Here is an 18,514-nt window from a genome sequence, read left to right as displayed (position 1 = left end):
CTAAAAGTTATTCTTTAGTGGGACAGTGGTCTTCATTATTTAACCCTATATTGGATCTAAATGTGAGAATCTTTCTTCGTTCAGAACTCTCTAAATGATGCTCCCTATAGCCTTTTAAAATATTGATCCATGGGTTTGCTAATGGTTACTTGAGCAGAGGGAGGCCAGCGTCAAAAGCAACCCATCACAAGTAGCGAAAAGTGGGAGTGTTGTATGACATCCCAGTGACAAAATACAGGGTGAAGGGAGTTTTGCCATTAACTTTGATGACGCCAGGATTTCACTCACCATCTGTATAATTCCCTCAGAAATGTATGTTAAATCAGTACTAAATTCTGTTCCCGTCCCAGTTTATTCATATTACACCTTTCAGCTAGGTGCTTTGGAATATTATGGTTGAGAACTATTCCTGAATTTAAAGGACATACACATAAATAGAGAGACAAAGTGAGGGAGGTAATATCTTTTATTGGACCAGCTTCTGTTGGTTAAAGAGACAACCTTTCCAGCTTACATGGAGTTCTCAGTACCTTTCCCAGACCTGAAGAAGAGTTCTGTGTAAGCTGGAAAGCTTGTCTGTTTCACCAACGGAAGCTGGTCCAACAAAAGATACCTCACACACCATGTCTCTCTGATATCCTGGGACCAATATGGACACAACAACGCTGTAAACATACACACAAAAGAGACTGGAAAGGAATCTTCTGCATCTGGATCTCTTAGTGTCCCAGTAGATGATGTCTCAGACTTGGGAGAAATAGAGAAGCCATTTCTGTGGCTTCCCCACTTTCTGCAAAGCCCTGATTCATGCTGCCCATGTGGGGGCTAGTGGGGCCTGGGCTAAAATTTCACACCATCCCCTGTTGGCTTCTTTAACACTGGGACTCAGCCGAACTCGGTTGTCTTTATGACCTTAGTTCTTTGTGAGCAACCAGAACTGATCCACTATTTCTTCTCAGTAGAAGTCACTTAAATTAAAATTGCTTCCTTTTACTGCCATGGCTATGTCAGAGCGTTCTGTTACAAGAGCTTAGGGTATAGAGACCACAGCAACTTGACTGTACAAGGAGACTACAGGAAATGAGGACTCTTTGATGTGCATTATTTATTGAGCACAGTGTATGAAGGGAAGACTCGGTCTCTGCCCCACAAAACTTACAACAGAACTTCACAACCAACCACATTCTGTGCTGCATTTACACCCATTGTGATTCGATGTAACCTAGAGACACAGGGGCCACCCATGGCAGAAGTTAGGGCTGAATTTGGCCTTACATATGACTGAACAGCTATGTTGTGGAAAATCTTCTTTAAGCCAATAAATAAACTAAACCAACTCACTTCATACAAATATTAATGTGAGGTTTCAGAGGAGCAGCCGCGTTAGTCTGTATCCTCGAAAAGAAAAGGAGGACTTGTGGCACCTTAGAGACTAACCAGTTTATTTGAGCAAAAGCTTTCGTGAGCTACAGCTCACTTCATTATGCAGTGGAAAATACAGTGGGGAGATTTTATACACACAGAGAACATGAAACAATGGGTGTTATCATACACACTGTAACGAGAGTGATTAGGTAAGGTGAGCTATTTCCAGCGGGAGAGGGGGACCTTTTGTAGTGATAACCAAGGTGGGCCATTTCCAGCAGTTGACAAGAACGTCTGAGGAACAGTGGGGGTGGGGGCGGGGGGAATAAACATAGGGAAATAGTTTCACTTTGTGTAATGACCCATCCACTCCCAGTCTTTATTCAAGCCTATGTTAATTGTATCCAGTTTGCAAATTAATTCCAATTCAGCAGTCTCTCGTTGGAGTCTGTTTTTGAAGTTTTTTTGTTGAAGAATTGCCACTTTTAGGTCTGTAATTGAGTGACCAAAGAGATTGAAGTGTTATCCTGACTGGTTTTTGAATGTTATAATTCTTGACGTCTGATTTGTGATCCATTTATTCTTTTACGTAGAGACTGTCCAGTTTGGCCAATGTACATGGCAGAGGGGCATTGCTGGCACATGATGGCATATATCACATTGGTGGATGTGCAGGTGAACGAGCCTCTGATAGTGTGGCTGATGTGATTCGGCCCTGTGATGGTGTCCCCCGAATAGATATGTGGGCACAGTTGGCAACGGGCTTTGTTGCAAGGATAGGTTCCTGGGTTAGTGGTTCTGTTGTGTGGTGTGTGGTAGCTGGTGAGTATTTGCTTCAGGTTGGGGGGCTGTCTGTAAGCAAGGACTGGCCTGTCTCCCAAGATCTGTGAGAGTGATGGGTCGTCCTTCAGGACAAGCTGTAGATCCTTGATGAGGCATTGTGGGTACCTTCCCACCAATTTGAAGTGTGTTGCCTGGTTTCTACACTGAAAGTTCAGATAAAACAGAAGCTGCCTTCTTATGTCAGTCATTTTGGTTTTACTCTTGTAGCAGCTGTTGGGAGCACATCTTTGTACTCAGCATCATTAGAATGCACTCAAGCAGCAAAAAAATATATATATGGCGGGGGGTGTGTGACAAAAAACCCTCCACGCAGGCTTCACAATCATTTTTTCCATCTTTTGTTAAAAATGACAAAAGCCTTTTAAAAAACATCCCTGTGGCTGCCTCGGTTGCCCAGCAACATGGGCCTGAACGTTCCCATCGTCCCTAAAAAACACAGATCGGGTCCCACTTCATGCTACAGGAGAGAAACCTCCAGAACTGGCTGGCACCATTTGTTCATTAGTGATCATTATTGTTACTGAATGCTGCTGCTTTATGTTATGGGAACTGGTTTCCTCCTGCAGCAGCTTTTGACTCTTGAGTTTCTTTTCAACTGTGTGTTATGATGGTTTAATTTTTGCTGATGACCTTTTCGTGTTTTGTCTGTGCTGTGCTGAGCGCGCTTTATAAATTAGATCGCAGCATTATGATTTACAGAAAGCTATTCCCTCTCTCTCTCTCGCTCCTACAGCCTTTGTGGCTGGATTCATGGAAGTAAGGCAGCCTGCATTGACTAGCATAGGGATACAAAGAATAGTACCAATGCATTTAAAAGTCTCTAAAATATTTCTAAAACAGTCTGTAAAATGTCGTGTAAACCAATTCATTAAAAAAATACAAGATGCAGAGTGATGCAAAGGTTTTATTGGCATGATTTCAGCATGACTGCAGTAATCACAAGTAATATAGCCAACCCAAATGGGTTATATAGGAGTGTGTACTTTCTTTATATACTAAATGTTCTAATTATTGAGTTAAATATACCCCTTATGTAATGAATCTTTTTATTACAACACTCTGCCATTTCCTCATTCATTCACTCCCTGACTTGTTTTTGATCTTTGGTTACCGTTTTGTGGAAAAAGTGGATTAATTTGTAATGATACCCTGTAATTTGAATTATAAACACTTGACCTAGTGTAGTATATTTTAAGGTGGCTTGATTTGTACCATGTGTCTGTGCGGCGACACTCAGCCCTCAGCAGTGCCTTTCTATATTTCTGTTATAGTAGTAATACGCTTGTGGACATAAGGGGATTTAATATTTCTAATTTAGTTATGTTTAAAAGAGAGTTATAAACAGAAAAAGAAATGCAATTAAAATATGAACATGCTTGAATTGCAGCTAACTTAAGGAAAATTTATAAGCACAAAAGAGGCATTTAAGAGCTCCAAGCTAAGATTTTCTCTATCTCAGAAATGCAAGCAGAGAACATGAACATTATGTGACATGAAGCCATTGAGCATTAGTAACAGCATTTTTAAGGAAAAAAATCGAAGTGATTATAATTTATGTTCAGGTTGATATACTATGAAGTCTGCAATGCAGACAGCATGCACATTAGCATCATAATAAAACCCGGCTTCGGAGAGGGGATTGGCACTATTTGAATATCTTTGAAATTTTGCACATTCAGAAAGTGCTCTTTTCCGTATCGCAGTGAAATTGTAATAGGATCAAAACAATCTCCTGCTGCCCCGGATGACCTCTCAGTTATTAATTTATAGTCCTCAAGTGTGTGCTAGGTGCTTTATGGTGCCAATAGCAAGACAAGGTCCCAGCCTTGAAGAGTTTATGGTCCAATGTATCGTAATATGAAGAAGGTAATACATAGTAGGGTGGCGATGGGGTGAGAGAGGATGAATGTTATGCCACAGTGTCTCTGCTGTCTGAAAGCCAGCCCCGTGCAAACAGAGGAATGAAGGGTCTGGCCTACTACTGACCCCATTAGAGAAGTTTTAAGAGAGATTCTGTAGTAGCAGAATTTGTGCTGTATTGAACTGGATTTTCCAGATTGGCCACCTAGGAAATGAACATGTTAACTAACTTGTTAAAATATTAGTATTTGGGCAATTTGTGTTTTAACGTGTTAGTAGGAGGGGTCACCTTGACCAGCTAACGCATGTTAGAACCAAACGTTGCTTTGTCTACCTTAATATTTTACCCTGTGTTCATGTGTTAACTAACCTGTTACAGCACATCTCTTTCTTAGGTAGACATGGCCAGAAACTGCAGATGCAAAATCAGTGTATGCAAACATACACAAGAACAGAATCAGCATTGCATGTGCAAAAAGCACTCATGCATAAAGCTGGCTTGCAAATGACCATTTCATTTCACAACTTTTCAGGTTTCAAAGTTTTTCATTCCACACTGGAATGAAAATGGAATTGTGACGAAATGTCTGTTTTCAGATTTAAACCCTCAGGTTTTCAATTTGGGTCTTTCTTTCTAGAGAGTTCACCCTGGCACTCAGGGACCTTACAGTCAGCTGAAATTGGCATATTTCCGCAAAATGTTTGGTTTTGATAAAACAGCATTTTTTTATTAAAAACTTTTGTTGAAAATGTTCTGATCAGCTATACTTATGTGCACAGTTATCTGCCTTGCACGTAGTAATGCGTCTTTATAGAAACCTCATCGAACTGTTGTGAGATTCAGTGTTTGTGAGCGGCTCTGAGATAGCAGATGCTAAAGAGGTACAAATTAATAGTTGCAATTGTTAAATGCAGGTGGGTTTCCCACGTGCACCTTATCCCTAGCACCAGGGCTTTGTGCCACTGAAAGCGTACATCCACTGGAGTAAGGAAAGAGTTAATCTTCCAGCCCAATCTCCCTGGTGGTTAAGCAACAGCTCACTGTGCATCTCCTGAAGGGTTTTCTGTTTGCTGGGTTAACAGTGTAGACTCAGATTGATGATGCAACTATCCAGCAGCCCATAGCCCACCCATCTTCCTCCTGCAGATCAATCCAGCAGCTCAGCAACATGGATCCCAGTCTGCGAACAGCAAGAGGGAGCACACACAGGCAGCATGGGCTGTGAAATGGGACAGGTATCAGCCCGCAGCTTTGCATCCCTGAGCCTTTCACAACTGCCTTTGCTTCCCTACCAAGGCAGCAGAAGGACCAGGGATTCTGTTGCTTCTCAAAAGGGATCCAACCAAAGTTTATCTCCTGTGCTGTAAACTCTTTGTTGAAAGTCAGTGGTTTTGTTAATGTCTGTAAAGTGTGGTGTAAGTGTGTGTATTATTCTGAGTTGGGGGCGGTTTGATCATTCTAAGAAAGGGATTAGACTCTTAGTTAATTGCTTTGCAAAAGATTGGTCTATCATGTTAGAAGTGGAGTACCTTACTTTGAATGAGAACAGAATTTTTCACCTCGGCAAACTTGCCAACATCTGAAAGCTACAAACAAAGACAGGCTTTAACTCCACTGAGAGACAATGTGAGTGCAAGAGCTTTTGCAATGGAGAGCTGGAAAAGGTGGGGACGGTCCTTGCAAAATAGAGGTGATGGCAGTTGGCGTGTAATAGTTTTAAATGTTTTGAAGTGTCTATGCTGCTTTGTTTATCTGAAATGCAAGAGTAAGGAGATGCAGAAGAGTGTGTGGTCATAAGGATGGTGTATGGCATGAGCTTCTTCCCTAGTGAGATGCTAGCTACCAGTAGGAAACAGCTGTAGGAATGTGAAAATGTTAAGAATTTCATTGCTTCTCTGAGTCCCTGTGATCACAGCTCCCCTTCCCTGTGTTGTGCTTGCTGCTGCTCTATCCCCGAACCAAATGGCAGAATAAACATTCAGCTACAGACCATATGTATCTGGCTTCTCTAGTAGGTCCATGTAGTACAGAAAGACCTCTGCTCAGGTTAGTCCTGTATCTACCTGTGGATTTGTGAGAAATGCCAGGGGAGGTTCAAATTTAAATGTATTTGATGCAGACATATGTTGTGCTTTTGAATTCTGCGGTTTTTGTCATGTTGCTGGAGATGAGAAGAATTTTCAGACAGCAGGTGGCCAGGTGCGGTGGAACAGATCTTTTTGATTATAGAGCTCATCCCTGTGAATCAGAGCCAGCTGATAAGAGGTGTCAGATACTGAACCCAATCTTGGCCAGTTGCTGAGAAGAATTTATGGCAAATCCCTCAGTGGTGCTTAAGAAAAGGTTAGTTAAGGAACAGCGGGTCCAGAATGGTTTGTGTGGGCTACCTGCCCCTAGGTGGTCTCTTGTGGAGCAATCTGGCTTGTTTCACATTCCCATTGCTTTAATCTTTTAAAAATATGACATATTTTTCACCTCATTCATCTGTTGTGTTTTCATCTCGCACTCATCCCAGTACATGTGTTGTCTATGTCTATCTCCGTCTTCCTCTTCCAGTTTCGCTTCCCTTTTAGAGTGTTAGCTTTTCTTTTTCAAAGAGACACCAAACAAATGAATGGTCCTAGAGGGACGATTTCCTGATGTTTCATTTGAAAGAGGCATTCAGAGGAGTAACATGACAGAGATATAACTTGATGGCCCCTTCCCCACGACTGCTCCACTTCCGCATGTGTGTATTATTAGGAAATCCTTATGCCATTCTGAATGGTCAGATATCTCTCCTTTCTTCCAGGTGATAAAGCTATCCACTCATTCTAGTTTGTGGCTTGTGTTGGCCCCAGCTCTGTCTGTTTTGCTTCATGCATATTTCAGCTCATGAAGGCGCTGGCATTAAACCCAAGCCCTCTACTTGCACCTGATCTTTCATCTTCGGAAAAAGGAGATTAACAGGACTTTGAGAGATGCAATCAGCAGGTTTACCCATTGTAAACGCTTTCTTTGAGAAAGCAAAATAAACCAGGTGAGAGCAGCCAGAATCTATAATTTTTTCTGAAGGCCTAGTTCTGAACTCAGTTACACCAGGGTAAATCTGGAATAACTTGGTTGATGTTAGTAGAGTTACTGTACTCTGGGTTTACTGTAGTCTTGCAGAGTGGCCTATAGAATCCAAACACACAACAAAACCCAAAATGTCTGCTCAGTGAAAGGAAGACAGTGAGATCGCTGAATGTTCCTAAGAAGGTCTAATTCAGACATCTGTAAGTGTCACCAAGCCCTGCTCCAGGCACTAGGAACAAGACTGAAAAAGAAAGGATTAAAGTATTGTTAGGCCCTCTGTGTAAGTTTTCCTGGGGGAGGAGGTGGAAATTGGGAGAGCTGTTTATAAAAATCTTATATGGATAAAAATGGGTTGTTATTTATTGGTTTGGCTTTTCTTTTTAAAACACTGAATTCAGATTTTTGTTAACCTTCCGCTGGTTTGTTGGAAATCCAAGCAAAAGGCCCTGAGCTGGAGCCTGGGAACAGGCACATGAATCATAGAATATCAGGGTTGGAAGGGACCTCAGGAGATCATCTAGTCCAACCCCCTGCTCAAAGCAGGACCAATCCCCAATTTTTGCCCCAGATCCCTAAATGCCCCCCTCAAGGATTGAACTCACAACCCTGGGTTTAGCAGGCCAATGCTCAAACCACTGAGCTATCCCTTCCCCCAAAAACTCCCTAGAACTAGAGTCAAACTCACCAGACTAGTTTCACTGCCCTAAGTTGACTGAAGTGCAAAACTTAAACTTCACAAAAGTCAAAAAGAAAATTAGATTTGCAAAACCCATTTTGTTTTCCTGATCTTCAGTCGTGTTGTCAGTAACACAGGAATGGCCTTACTGCCCCCAGCATGTGATGGGGCATGGGCTGCTTCTACTCCTGTGGGCTGCCCTTCCATATTAGAGACAGAGCATAAAAAGCAGCCGAGTGCAGCGCCTGAATTCATAAGTCACCATAAGTCACCATCGGTGAGACAACGTTTTGGTGCTCCTGCGGTTGGCGAAAGAGAACTGCAAAGCATGGATTTTCTGCAGTTTATCCCATGAGAACAGATGTTAGAAACAGGTGAAGTCCAACTTTATTAGCAGATGAATGCCCCTTCAGCTTAACCTGATGGTCATTTGCATGGCAATAAGCCTCAGTCAACTGATCTTGTTCTTGTAAACTCCTACTCTCTTCCTAGGAAATGGGGAGTAATTGATCATCCACTAAATAATCCTCCTCCATTAGCCCCGTGTGCAGTGAGTCATCGCTCAGGAGGTCATTCAGCGATAAGCTAATGCTGCCTCTTTGTGCTCTTCCGTATTCATCTTCTTTAAAGACCATTCTGCCACAGTAGATGGGCGTGTGAGTCCAACCCACACCATCCCTGCAGCAAAGCCAGGGCCTGAGAAGAAGGCCTGGGACTTACAAGGAACAGACTGTGAACTGCCCTGGTATTCCAGAGACACAATTTGTGATGTTCCCTGCCACAGAGCGGGGTGATGTGTTTCTTTTAACCTTTCCCATTTTTCCTTATTCTTTTTAAAATTAATTGTTGATTAAATAACTTGCATTTGCTTTAACTTGTATGTAACGCTCAGTGGGTCAGAGAAGTGCCCAGTGCAGAGAGAGTAACCTGGAGTGGGGATACCCTAGCCCCTGTCCTAGGTGACCACAGCAGGGTTGGGGGTCAAGCCCCCCAGGAATCCTGGGCCCAGCCTTGTTGGGGTTGCGAGGACTCTGCCAGACAGGAGAGTGGAAGGGGAGTCCTCAAGGGCAGGGAGGCCACCGGGTAAAGGAAGTGGGAGCGAGGACTCAGATCCTTTCGCTAGCCCACTTCACCGGGGTAGTGCAGAAGCCAGGAAAGTTCCCCACAATAGCGGGACTATTCCCCTGCTTACACTTGCTGTAAATGGCTGTGTTTCATGAACCAGGAGTTCAGTGAAGTGCGGGTACGTCTGATAAGGGTAATCTCTAAAGCACCGCAGTAATCTAAAGCAGGTATCCCTAGTTCCAGAGGCTCTGGGTGTATGGGTGACATCTCAGTGCACACTGTAGTGAAGGTAATATGCAGTGTCACTACTGCTGCCATATTCTACCCCAGAGGTGGCTGCATTATTGTGATGGGTAAATTGATTCCAATTTAAATGGTCTGTGCAAACAGTTGGCAACATTAGCTCCACCTGGGTGAAAGGGCCTGGTCGTGGGAGTCGCTCAGATACCATGGTGAGGAGGGCTCATAGATGGATAGATACTAGAGGCTCTCTCAAGGCTAAAGCTGGTTAGTTATTTCCAGTTTCACCATTGTTGGGCCCTCCCCGTCATTGCCGGAGATGAGCTGGGGTCAGACAGCTGAGCAGAGGGTCTGTGCATGCCTGTGTGCTGAGCAGTTGTCTCCATGCTGGCCTCTGTGGGGCCCTGTGTGGAAGGTCAGTTCTGGAGGCTATCCAGGGGAAGGACCATGACTCTGTGGATCCAGTGGCCCATGCACCCCAGCATGGAGTGTCTGTGACAACTGTTCTAGCCTCACCCCTGGGCTGGGAGGTGGCCCTTGGTTGGCTCAGCCTCTCTGCACCTCACCCACCTAGATCCCAAGTGCCCTGGGCTGGTGCAGGGGGAACTGCCTCCACCCAGGCTGGTGCTGGGGTCAGCATGTTCCATGGATCACGTTTGGCATGGACTGAAAGGCTAGCTCAGGGAGCGGAGTGCCGTGTATCCAGCTGGGGAGCACGGCACTGCATGCGTTGTGAGACTTGTGCGTTCTTGTCTCGGTTACTTGTTCGAGGTTCTGGGGGTGTCTGGAAGGGAGCGTTATGGGGTCACACACACAGAACACTTTCTGTCATGCCAAAATGTAGCTAAATGTTTGTAACTTCCACCTGGGAATAAATAGCAAATGTCAACCTTTTGCAAAGGCGCTAACTCCAGTCTCCTGCGCAGCAAGGACTGTGCTCTGGGGGGCTATGAGAGAGACTGTGTCTATGGAGTTGTGTATCCATGGGAGGATTTCTGTGGTTCTGTAGACTCTGAAGACAACTCCCTTTGTAAACCCTGTGATACAGCAGGGCCAGGGAGTAGTGGGAGAGTGGTCTAGCGGAGATGTATAATCCCTCGGCGTGGCTCCCTGTAGACTACGGAGGGTTGCTACAGGTTAATTGGAGCACCTGTAGCCAATTAAGGCCCTGTCAGGAACCTAATAAAAACCCCTCCTTCAGGCAGACATGGTGGAGCAAGGAAGGAGAGAGGACTGGAGTTTGGAAGTGTGTTGCTGAGAATTGAAAGACCAGAGAACCGGAGGAAGGGAGGCATCAAGGACCAAGGGGATCCCTACCCAAGGGGGAAGAGGGTAAGAAACCCCCAGGGGTTGAGAGGGGCTGGGGCTCAGAGTGAGGAGCAAACCCAGATCCCTCCCCCTTCCTCTACCACCTTCCTGGGCCACTAGCGGGGCTCTCGGTGCCCCACGAGCAGGGGCAAGGGGTGACATCCTAGCGCTTCCTCCCCCGCCCCCCGGCCAAGAAAAGCGTAGGACCCGCCATACCAACATCAGCCATTTTGTCACAACCCACATTACTAAATGAAGGTGGATTCCTGATGAAAGTGACACTAGCTTCAGGTCCCCAGCTCGTGGGATACAGGCGCCATCTAGTGCCGAGCCGAGGGAAAGGCCAACCCACAAGGAAAACGAGAAGTCATGGACTGCAGCTAATAAGAGTGCTTGGCCCTTCCCGTGTTCAGAGGACTCTACAGACTCCACTAATGAATCTGCGCAGCCCCCGTGAGGCGTGAGGACTCTGGTCTTGTCTTAGATTGTAAGGTCATTGTGGCAGGGCCATCTTTTTGTTACAAGTTTGTGCAGTGCTTGGTGCAGCGGGGCAGGGGTCTCTATACCAATAAAGCATTGCAGTAAATACTACTCCAGCTATGCAGCTGGACAAACAGAGGGAGTGAGGTTATGTGACCTGCCCAAGGCCACACAGCGAGTCAGTGACACAGCTGGGACTAGATCTTGGGGACCTAGATTTCGGTGCAGGTCATTACACTGGGTTGCCTCCATGAATGAGAAGTGTTTTCTGGCAGGGACAAAGAATAAACCTGGTCAAGTATCTGTAATGTGCTTATTTGCCTAAGAACTATTGTTAACCCATGACAAGCACTGGAAGGGTGCCTATCAGCATGGCGTCTGGGCACACCACAAGACATCAACTTCTGCAAAGGGCAAGTGGGCTAAGGCTGGAATTAGGTGTTAGAGAAGAAGAGGACTGGGCTGGGATTGGGGTGGGAGCTTGTCATGCTGCTGTGCTCACATCCAGTATTTCTGTGTCTCTTAGGCACTCATCAGAGCCTCGAGCAGGGAGCACCGAGCTGGAGCCATGGGGACTGTGGCACTCTATATGCTTGTTTCTAGTGTGATACAGAACTGCTGCGTGAGGAGCAGCCAGTGCAGTGCGGAACCGGGTAAGTGTGATGTGGAAGCCCCTATCCCTTGGAGCAGGCTTTGGCCCTCGCAATGCTGGGCATCTCAGTCACTCAGCCGGGCTGCAGCTTTTAACAGTGCCACAGCCATAATAAAGTCCCTGGAGTTGTTCTGATGGGTCCAGGGAGACAGACACATACTCAGGAATCTCTTTGGCGTCCTAAAGCATCCAAAGCCCCAGGGCTCTATGAGCTCCGTCAGCTGGGACACAGAGTTCTGGATGCCCAAGGGCAGCAGGCATTGGCAGCAAGGAGGCCCTTTGATGGAGCTAGATTCTGGAGGCTAGTGCTATTGTAGCCATGGTGGCTAGTGGCACTTGGCCTGTTCTGATCCATCCCACTAGCCCCAAACACGAGCTGCTGCTCTGAATGGCCTGGGTTGTTTCAGATCCGTCCTTTTGCACGGTGTGCGGTTCTGCTGCATCTCTGTCTGTGGAAGGGTTAGAGCTGATGCTGGACTGTCCCTTGCAGTGTTTACCTCCTGCCCAGGGGATATTGTAGCTCAGCTGAACCAGCCACTGACTCTTTCTTGTGCTGCTTATGATGCATCTCTTCAGATTCCTGCTGCAATAGGTTGAGAGGCATTGCTGACCTTAGCTCTCAGCAACGTTCCTGGGCTGAGGGGGCTCCCTTTCTTTCTCTGTGTTGCTGAGAACGCGGCAGGGAGGGACAGCAGGATGGCAACGCTGACCGTGAATGGTGGGAGAGAGAGCACAGCTTCCCATGGTCTGTTGGGGTCACATGTGAGTCTGCTAACAGCCATTGCTAACTAGGGCCTGTCTGTCTGGGGCCCCCACTTTCCTGAAGGAGACAGATGGGTTTTCTGGCTAATGGGTTCAAGATCATCCTGACTGTTTCTTGCGCTTCCTTTTGCTTGAGAGGATGGAGACACCAGGCAGCGCCTGGAGGCTGTCTGTGAAGGATGCAAAGGGTTTGGCTGTACACAGGAGATCGGGGGTGATGGGTCTCCAGCACTGCAGCAGTGACACACACCTGATCTTTTATAGATGGAGAAGTGAACACCTGGGATGAGGGAGTTGGAAATACCCCAGCCTCCGTCACCAGCCTCCTGCAGGTAAATCTGGCATGTAAACTTTGTGGTTGAGGTCCTGACCTCAGCGGGAATTTGGCTACTGGCTTCAGTGGGGTCAGGATTTCACTCCTGTTTCCAGTTCCCCTTTGTGGGATAAAGCTGAACCTCCCATGAGGTGTCAAGTGGGGTGTTGTGCTCTCAGTATCAGGATGGGAGCAGCAACGGACAACCATTTCCTCACCTGGCTGCCCATGGCCTGGGGATAACAGAGCCTCGCTCTGTGGGAGGCCACCTGGCAACAGGAGGAAACTTGGCTCACGCTTGCATTATACCAGGTCATGCTCTGCCCCAGAGACTGGAGCATGGTGATTGGCAGGGCCCCACGCGAGGAGATGGGGCCATGATGAGGCTAACACAGGGCGTGCTCCAGGTGCAGAGCCCCAGGCGGCACCCCCAGCCACGGATCCACTCCTGGGCCTGCCTCTCAGCCAGACTGACAGTGTATCCAATGCACTTTGTGTTTTGCAGCTCAGACAGGCTGATGCCAGAGGAGAGGGGCTCCCTGCCAAGGTCCCCCTGGTAAAAGCAAGTGAGGCAGCTCACACAAGGGGAACCAGCTTCCCCTCACGTCCTGGGCCCAGCCCGGATTCAGGAACCTGTGAGTGTCAGGTGTGATGCGTGTGTCAAGGGAGGTGCCACGAGTGTTCTCCTGCATGACACCCTCCAGGCCACGCGTGCTGTCTACCTTGCCCCCCTGAGCTGGACTCCCACTGGCTCTGCTGCAGGCATCATCCCTTGGCTTCCTCTAGGGCTTCATGGCATGTGAGCCTCCTGCTGGCAGTGGCCTGAGCATGGCTGGGCCTTGCTTGCCTCTTGCCCACATAAACGCTCTGTCAGGAGTATCATGCCTTTCCGGTGCCCATGTTACTTCCCAGGGATTCCCTCAGCCCTGGCTGGCTGACAGCTCTCATTCCTCTGTGCATGTTATCACCACCCAGACATGCTGACATCATAACCCCTGATGGCTCGCTGGCCATCATCCACCTGCCTGGAGACGTCACCCCCCAAGGGCTGCTCCAGAACAGGCCCCAACTCTTGCCTCGGTCCCCATGAGTAAAGGTTTCTGGCTGGTGTTTCCCTGACCATCTTGCAGGGCCCCTAGCGTTAGGGCAGCACTTCTCTCTTTGTCTCCAGCCTTTAGTTCCTCCACCTCGGGGAGGGCCCTGCCTGCAGGAGAGGTTTCTGCCCTGGCGTTGCCCTTGGAACAGGAAGGTGAAGGACGTGGCACTGCAGCCCCAGCAGGGAGCACTGCCCAGCGGCCACCTGGAGATATCGAGCATCCCTCAGGGATGTGGGGCAAGGAAATCCCCGCTCGCTACAGGAGCAAAGTGTATTCTCAGCCTGCTGGAAACACTACAGGGATGGTACGATTGTCCGCCCAAAGGAAACAGGACAATGCCACCTGGCCTCCTGTCACGACAGCAAGGTAACGCACAGAGGCCAGTTGCTTCCGTTCATTACATTAGCCTGCTGGTGCATGTCATTGTTCTGATCTGAGGCCCAGACCCACAATGTAAGTTAGGCTCCCAAGTACCTTTGTGGATCTGGGCCTGACTGCACTACCTTTGCAGGCAGAAATCTCCACCTGCTTCCAACTGGCTCCCCGTCCTGGAGAAGCATGACATCCCGGTGGTTGTGGGGGTCTCTGTGTCTCTGGCTTTGATATTCATTTCCATGGGGGTGTATTCATTCCGCCAGAAAATAGAGCACACCAAAGGCAACAGTACCTGTGAGTATTTCAGCCCTGGCTTCCGAAAGGCAGCATGTTCTCCAGGGGCATAACGACCCTTGCACTCCTCAGAAGGAGTTTGGAGCAGTGTTGAAAGCTCTGGGTTTGTATTTGGCAGGTATCCATGCTGTCCCGCTCTCATTGAGGCTGGCAATATAGGGGTGACACTTCGGGATTTGTTTCCTTGGCCACCTGGAAACAGCAGGCTCAGGGTCAGAAGTGACTAGAGAGGTGAGAGCTCACTCCATTTCTCTGCACTTCACTCCAAGTTGTGCGTAGGTTTGGGGTTAGACGGAGGTGAAGGTTTAGGGTTTGTGGTAGAGGAGGGTTGCTGGTCCCTGGATTTATCTAAAGTAGAGATGGGCCCATAGCAGAACCCCAGTTCTGAGCAGCCTCAGCTGCTGTGGAGGTTCAGATCTGGATCTGTACATCACAGCTGGCTCATCTCTTCAACGGGCCAGAATCAAACCCTGATCCTTGAGTACATTTGGATCCAGATTTCAGGCCCATCTCTGCTCCAAACCTGAACATGAATGTTGTTGATGAAAGATGTGTGTGTGCACAGCTGGTATGCAGCCTGCCCCTGCTCTCTGTCTACCAAGGGGGCAAAGCCACAGGAGGAGGGACACAAGACTAAAAGCCGTGCTGGAAGGGGAAGGTGCAGGGAGTGACTTTAAAGCTACTCACACCCTCCCTGACGCCAGGCCCCTGATTCAGCGTTTCCCGTGTCTGTGATTTACAGCAGACACGTGCAGGAATGTGGAGAGTCTGGGTCTCATGAGGGACTGTCCCGTCGATGAGATGAACTCTGCCAATGTCTGCCATTCAGACACCGCATCTTGCTAGCGCTCAGAGGTGCTGCTGCATGGGTGTTTTGGTGTGTTCGTTGCAGTCTCTGGACATTGCCCCAGGAGTACTTAGTTGCTGGACTGTCAGGACTGATGCGCTGTCCCTACCAGATGGCCAGCTGCTCTGGCATGCCTGCCCTGCATGATAGCTGACTCTGCCTGTGCACTCTGCCATGTGGCTGAATAAACACATCTGTTTTTTCCCGCAGCTTCTCAAAAATCCTCTAATTCTCGGAGAAGGAGAAATTACTTGGACGTGGATGAGGCATACGAGAACAGGTGAGTTTGTCCCACTGTATACACAATGGGATTGTGAAGTGGTGAGGCTGGTTGTGGTTTCAAATCCTATGTCCCAGCAGCAAAACTCTGGAACTCAGAGGTGCTCGGGCACTAAGGAACAGTCCGTACCAGCTGCTTCAGGGGTCACCTAGGGATGGGCTGCGGGGATGGGCTCACTCAGGAATGTGTACGAGAGACTTTAGTTTTACCCTGCAATCGAATCTGCAACGTATTTCAGTGGGGGCTGGGGGAGATGGGTTATGACTGGCAGATAGAGGAGCTCTGCTACCTGGATTGAAAGGCTGTGAACATGGTGAGTCGCTGATGAAATGACCAAGACGTGGCTTTCACTTAAAATACCAGCCCGCTGTTCCCCATCCCTGACACCTCTCCAATCCACAGGGCATTCGAAGTTGAATGCACTGTCGACGCTATTGAGCAGAATCCGTACGACAGCAGCACGTCCCCCCACCTGCTGCATTCCGACCCCACGCTCCCTGCAGAGGCGGCTGGGCACCAAGAGGAACCTCCGGGTGTTGCTGCTGGCAAGGCTCTGCAGACAGCACAGGCCAGGGCAGCGGTAAGGTGCACCTGGTTCTGTTCTGGTAGCTGTTCCCCCCTCATTAAAACTCTCTGAACCCACCTCACCCCCGTACCGCAGCACTGCACCGCGATCCCTGCCTCTGTCCCCCACCCTGTGTCTCACATCACTGCCTGCCAGTGTCGTGTGTCCCTGTGAACTAGCCTCTCTCCCAGCCTCAACACAATAGAGCGTCCCATTCCTGTCAGTGACTCCAGTTCCAGTCAGGTGACGTTGTATTCAATCCTTGTGACTAATCGGTGGGTCAGCCCCTCCGCAGGGGTAGATCAGTGTAGCTACTTTGACGTCCGTGAAGCTAGGCCGCTCTACAGTGGTGAGGGTCCGGTGCAGTATCTTTAATCTGCCGTATTTACTGGGTGGATTGTTTTGATTCCATCCAGTCTCTCTCGTTTGTATTTCAAGCTGTCTAATGTCTCCTGCCCCTCACTGTGCTATCTGGGTTCGGGGCTGCATCCTGTGTCACTCACAGAGCTGTTCTCACATTACTTAGGAATTGCTGGGCGGGAGCACGGCTCCAGTTGTGTTCTCTGCTCCTTGCGACGTGCATGTTGCGTCATACCAGGACTCCCCAGTGTCCCTGCAGCATGAGTCTGCTCATCAGGAGAAACACCCAAGCCCTCACAAAGCTCCACCCTCTTCTGTGTCTGCGGAGTTGAAGAGTGCCAGGCCCGGGGAGCCTGGTGCAAGGGCCCCTGGCATGTGCTCTGTAACCTCTCCGTCTCTCCAGCACATTGGCACCACGCTGTATTTCCACGGGCCTGAGCCACTGCTCCGGAGCATCGTACCGCTTGGGAGGAACGCCAGTGGGAATCATGGCCAAGTTACTGCAGCCCCTTTGGTGGGGATGATGGAGTGTTCCCCTCCCAGAGCTCAGTCCAGCTCTGAAACAGTCAGGATGTCTGTTACAGTGGAAATACACCTGTATCCTTGCAGCCCAGAGATGTCATCATCCCCGGCAACCACTCAGACTGTCTCCGATTCATCTCCTCCAGAGGCAGCAGGGGCAGCATCCCAGCAGCCAGCTTCGCTGGTAGGCCCTGGTATGTAAGCACCATTGCTGCTGTTGCTGTGGCTGTATTTCTGACTGCAGGGTGCTAGGCCAAGGGCAGGGGACCAGCTGGGTCAGACTTTCTGCTCTGGAAACCCTGACTGGGAATTGCAGCAGAGTATCAGGTCTCGGCCTGAAGTGGATCATTGGGTAGACAAATTACTTTCCCCTCTAAAATTAGGTGCTGGCTCTGTATGTACCAGTACATTGGGCCAGACGGTGGGTCGAGCCTGTCTCATGGGCACTGAGCACATATTGGCTGCCAGGCCAGAGAGGGCATTTGAGCCTTACTGCATGGGTATGATTGGTCATTAAAGATACAGAGCAAAGCCAAGCACAAATTCCATTCTAGGTAATTTTCTTCATTCCTAACTTCCCGCTTCACTTTCTGTTCCAAACTGTTGTGTGGGGTTGGTGTGTATTGTTAAGCTGTTGCATGTTCCATCTCAGAGGTGGCTGCATTTCAGTGGGGGACAGAAGCAATCCCTGTACAGTTTGTATAAATAGTTAATAGGGTTTGGGGTTCCTCCTGGATAAAAACTCTGCATATCGTGCTCTTTACTGCACAGCTTCTAAGCCTGCTGCTGCTAAGGAGAATTCCATTTCTTGAGTCTTTTGTGAATTCTCATGCACAGAGGGTCCTGCTCATACACTCTTCTGACTTTCACAGGGCCCAGGAGTTTTTTGTGACTGGATTAAAACTGACCCAGTGAAGTCTTGAAGAGAACAAAATAACTCTTCTCTGGCAGAGTGAGGCCAGGAGCAGCCGCGTGCCCTGATGATTGGTGCTCCTAAGTGGGTCAGAATATTCTACTATGTATATGAATGTTTGTTCTTTGGTCCTCCTCATCTGCTCCTGTCTCTAGCTTTTTGAGTCGCTCTCCTCTGTGCTACATCAGCCACAAACCCCCCAGCTGCAGAATGTCTAGCCATAAAAGCGACAAGAAGGCGCTCCAAGTCATCAAATCCCTTGGCACTGTGTGTCGGTAGAGTCACAATTAGGGCTTGGGGCACTCTTGGCTTGGAGAATGAATTGAGGACAGTTACAAGACCATTGTTTTACTGTGCAGATTGCAAAGCCCTGTGTCCTGGGAGCATCCAGGGAAGGATACAGTGAGATCATGGGCAAACATTGCAGCACCATGTGCCTGTAGCAGAAGAAGTCCCGTTCTGACAGAACGGAAGACGTGCAATGAACCCTACAGGAAGCATTTCGTCTGTCTGGCATGGAGATGTGTGACATTGTGACTGACTGGATATCTCACTCTGTGATGTGGACGCAGAACCCTGCTGGGGGAGATTAACATCGGGGTAGATGTTATGCTAGAGAGACGCTGTGAAAGAATGTAA

The 18,514-nt window shown here is 48.4% G+C and overlaps 1 protein-coding gene across 1 annotated transcript; it reads left to right on the top strand.

Annotated features, from left to right (window-relative positions):
* Positions 1-7,036: 7,036 nt before the first annotated feature.
* LOC144276114 (uncharacterized) lies at positions 7,037-18,451 on the top strand. The gene is made up of 11 exons (XM_077835978.1): positions 7,037-7,088; positions 10,309-10,439; positions 11,422-11,548; positions 12,574-12,641; positions 13,128-13,257; positions 13,794-14,085; positions 14,231-14,388; positions 15,446-15,515; positions 15,918-16,095; positions 16,607-17,156; positions 17,835-18,451. Exons 3-11 carry the CDS (start codon positions 11,464-11,466, stop codon positions 17,852-17,854), a joined length of 1,551 nt encoding a protein of 516 aa, XP_077692104.1. The 5' UTR covers positions 7,037-7,088; positions 10,309-10,439; positions 11,422-11,463; the 3' UTR covers positions 17,855-18,451.
* The last annotated feature ends 63 nt before the right edge of the window (positions 18,452-18,514 follow it).

This window comes from Eretmochelys imbricata, chromosome 16 (genome assembly GCF_965152235.1).
Source record: "Eretmochelys imbricata isolate rEreImb1 chromosome 16, rEreImb1.hap1, whole genome shotgun sequence".
NCBI classification, from domain to species: Eukaryota; Metazoa; Chordata; order Testudines; family Cheloniidae; genus Eretmochelys; species Eretmochelys imbricata.
The sequence above is the reverse complement of the archived record's forward strand: the minus strand, read 5'-3'. Positions and strand labels throughout refer to the sequence as shown.

Excerpts from the sequence above, each read along its gene's own strand:
- LOC144276114 (XM_077835978.1), top strand. The coding sequence starts at position 11,464 with ATGGGGACTGTGGCACTCTATATGCTTGTTTCTAGTGTGATACAGAAC. Across the intron at positions 14,086-14,230 it reads CCTCCTGTCACGACAGCAAG|GCAGAAATCTCCACCTGCTT; the intron begins GTAACGCACAGA and ends CTACCTTTGCAG. Across the intron at positions 15,516-15,917 it reads GATGAGGCATACGAGAACAG|GGCATTCGAAGTTGAATGCA; the intron begins GTGAGTTTGTCC and ends TCCAATCCACAG.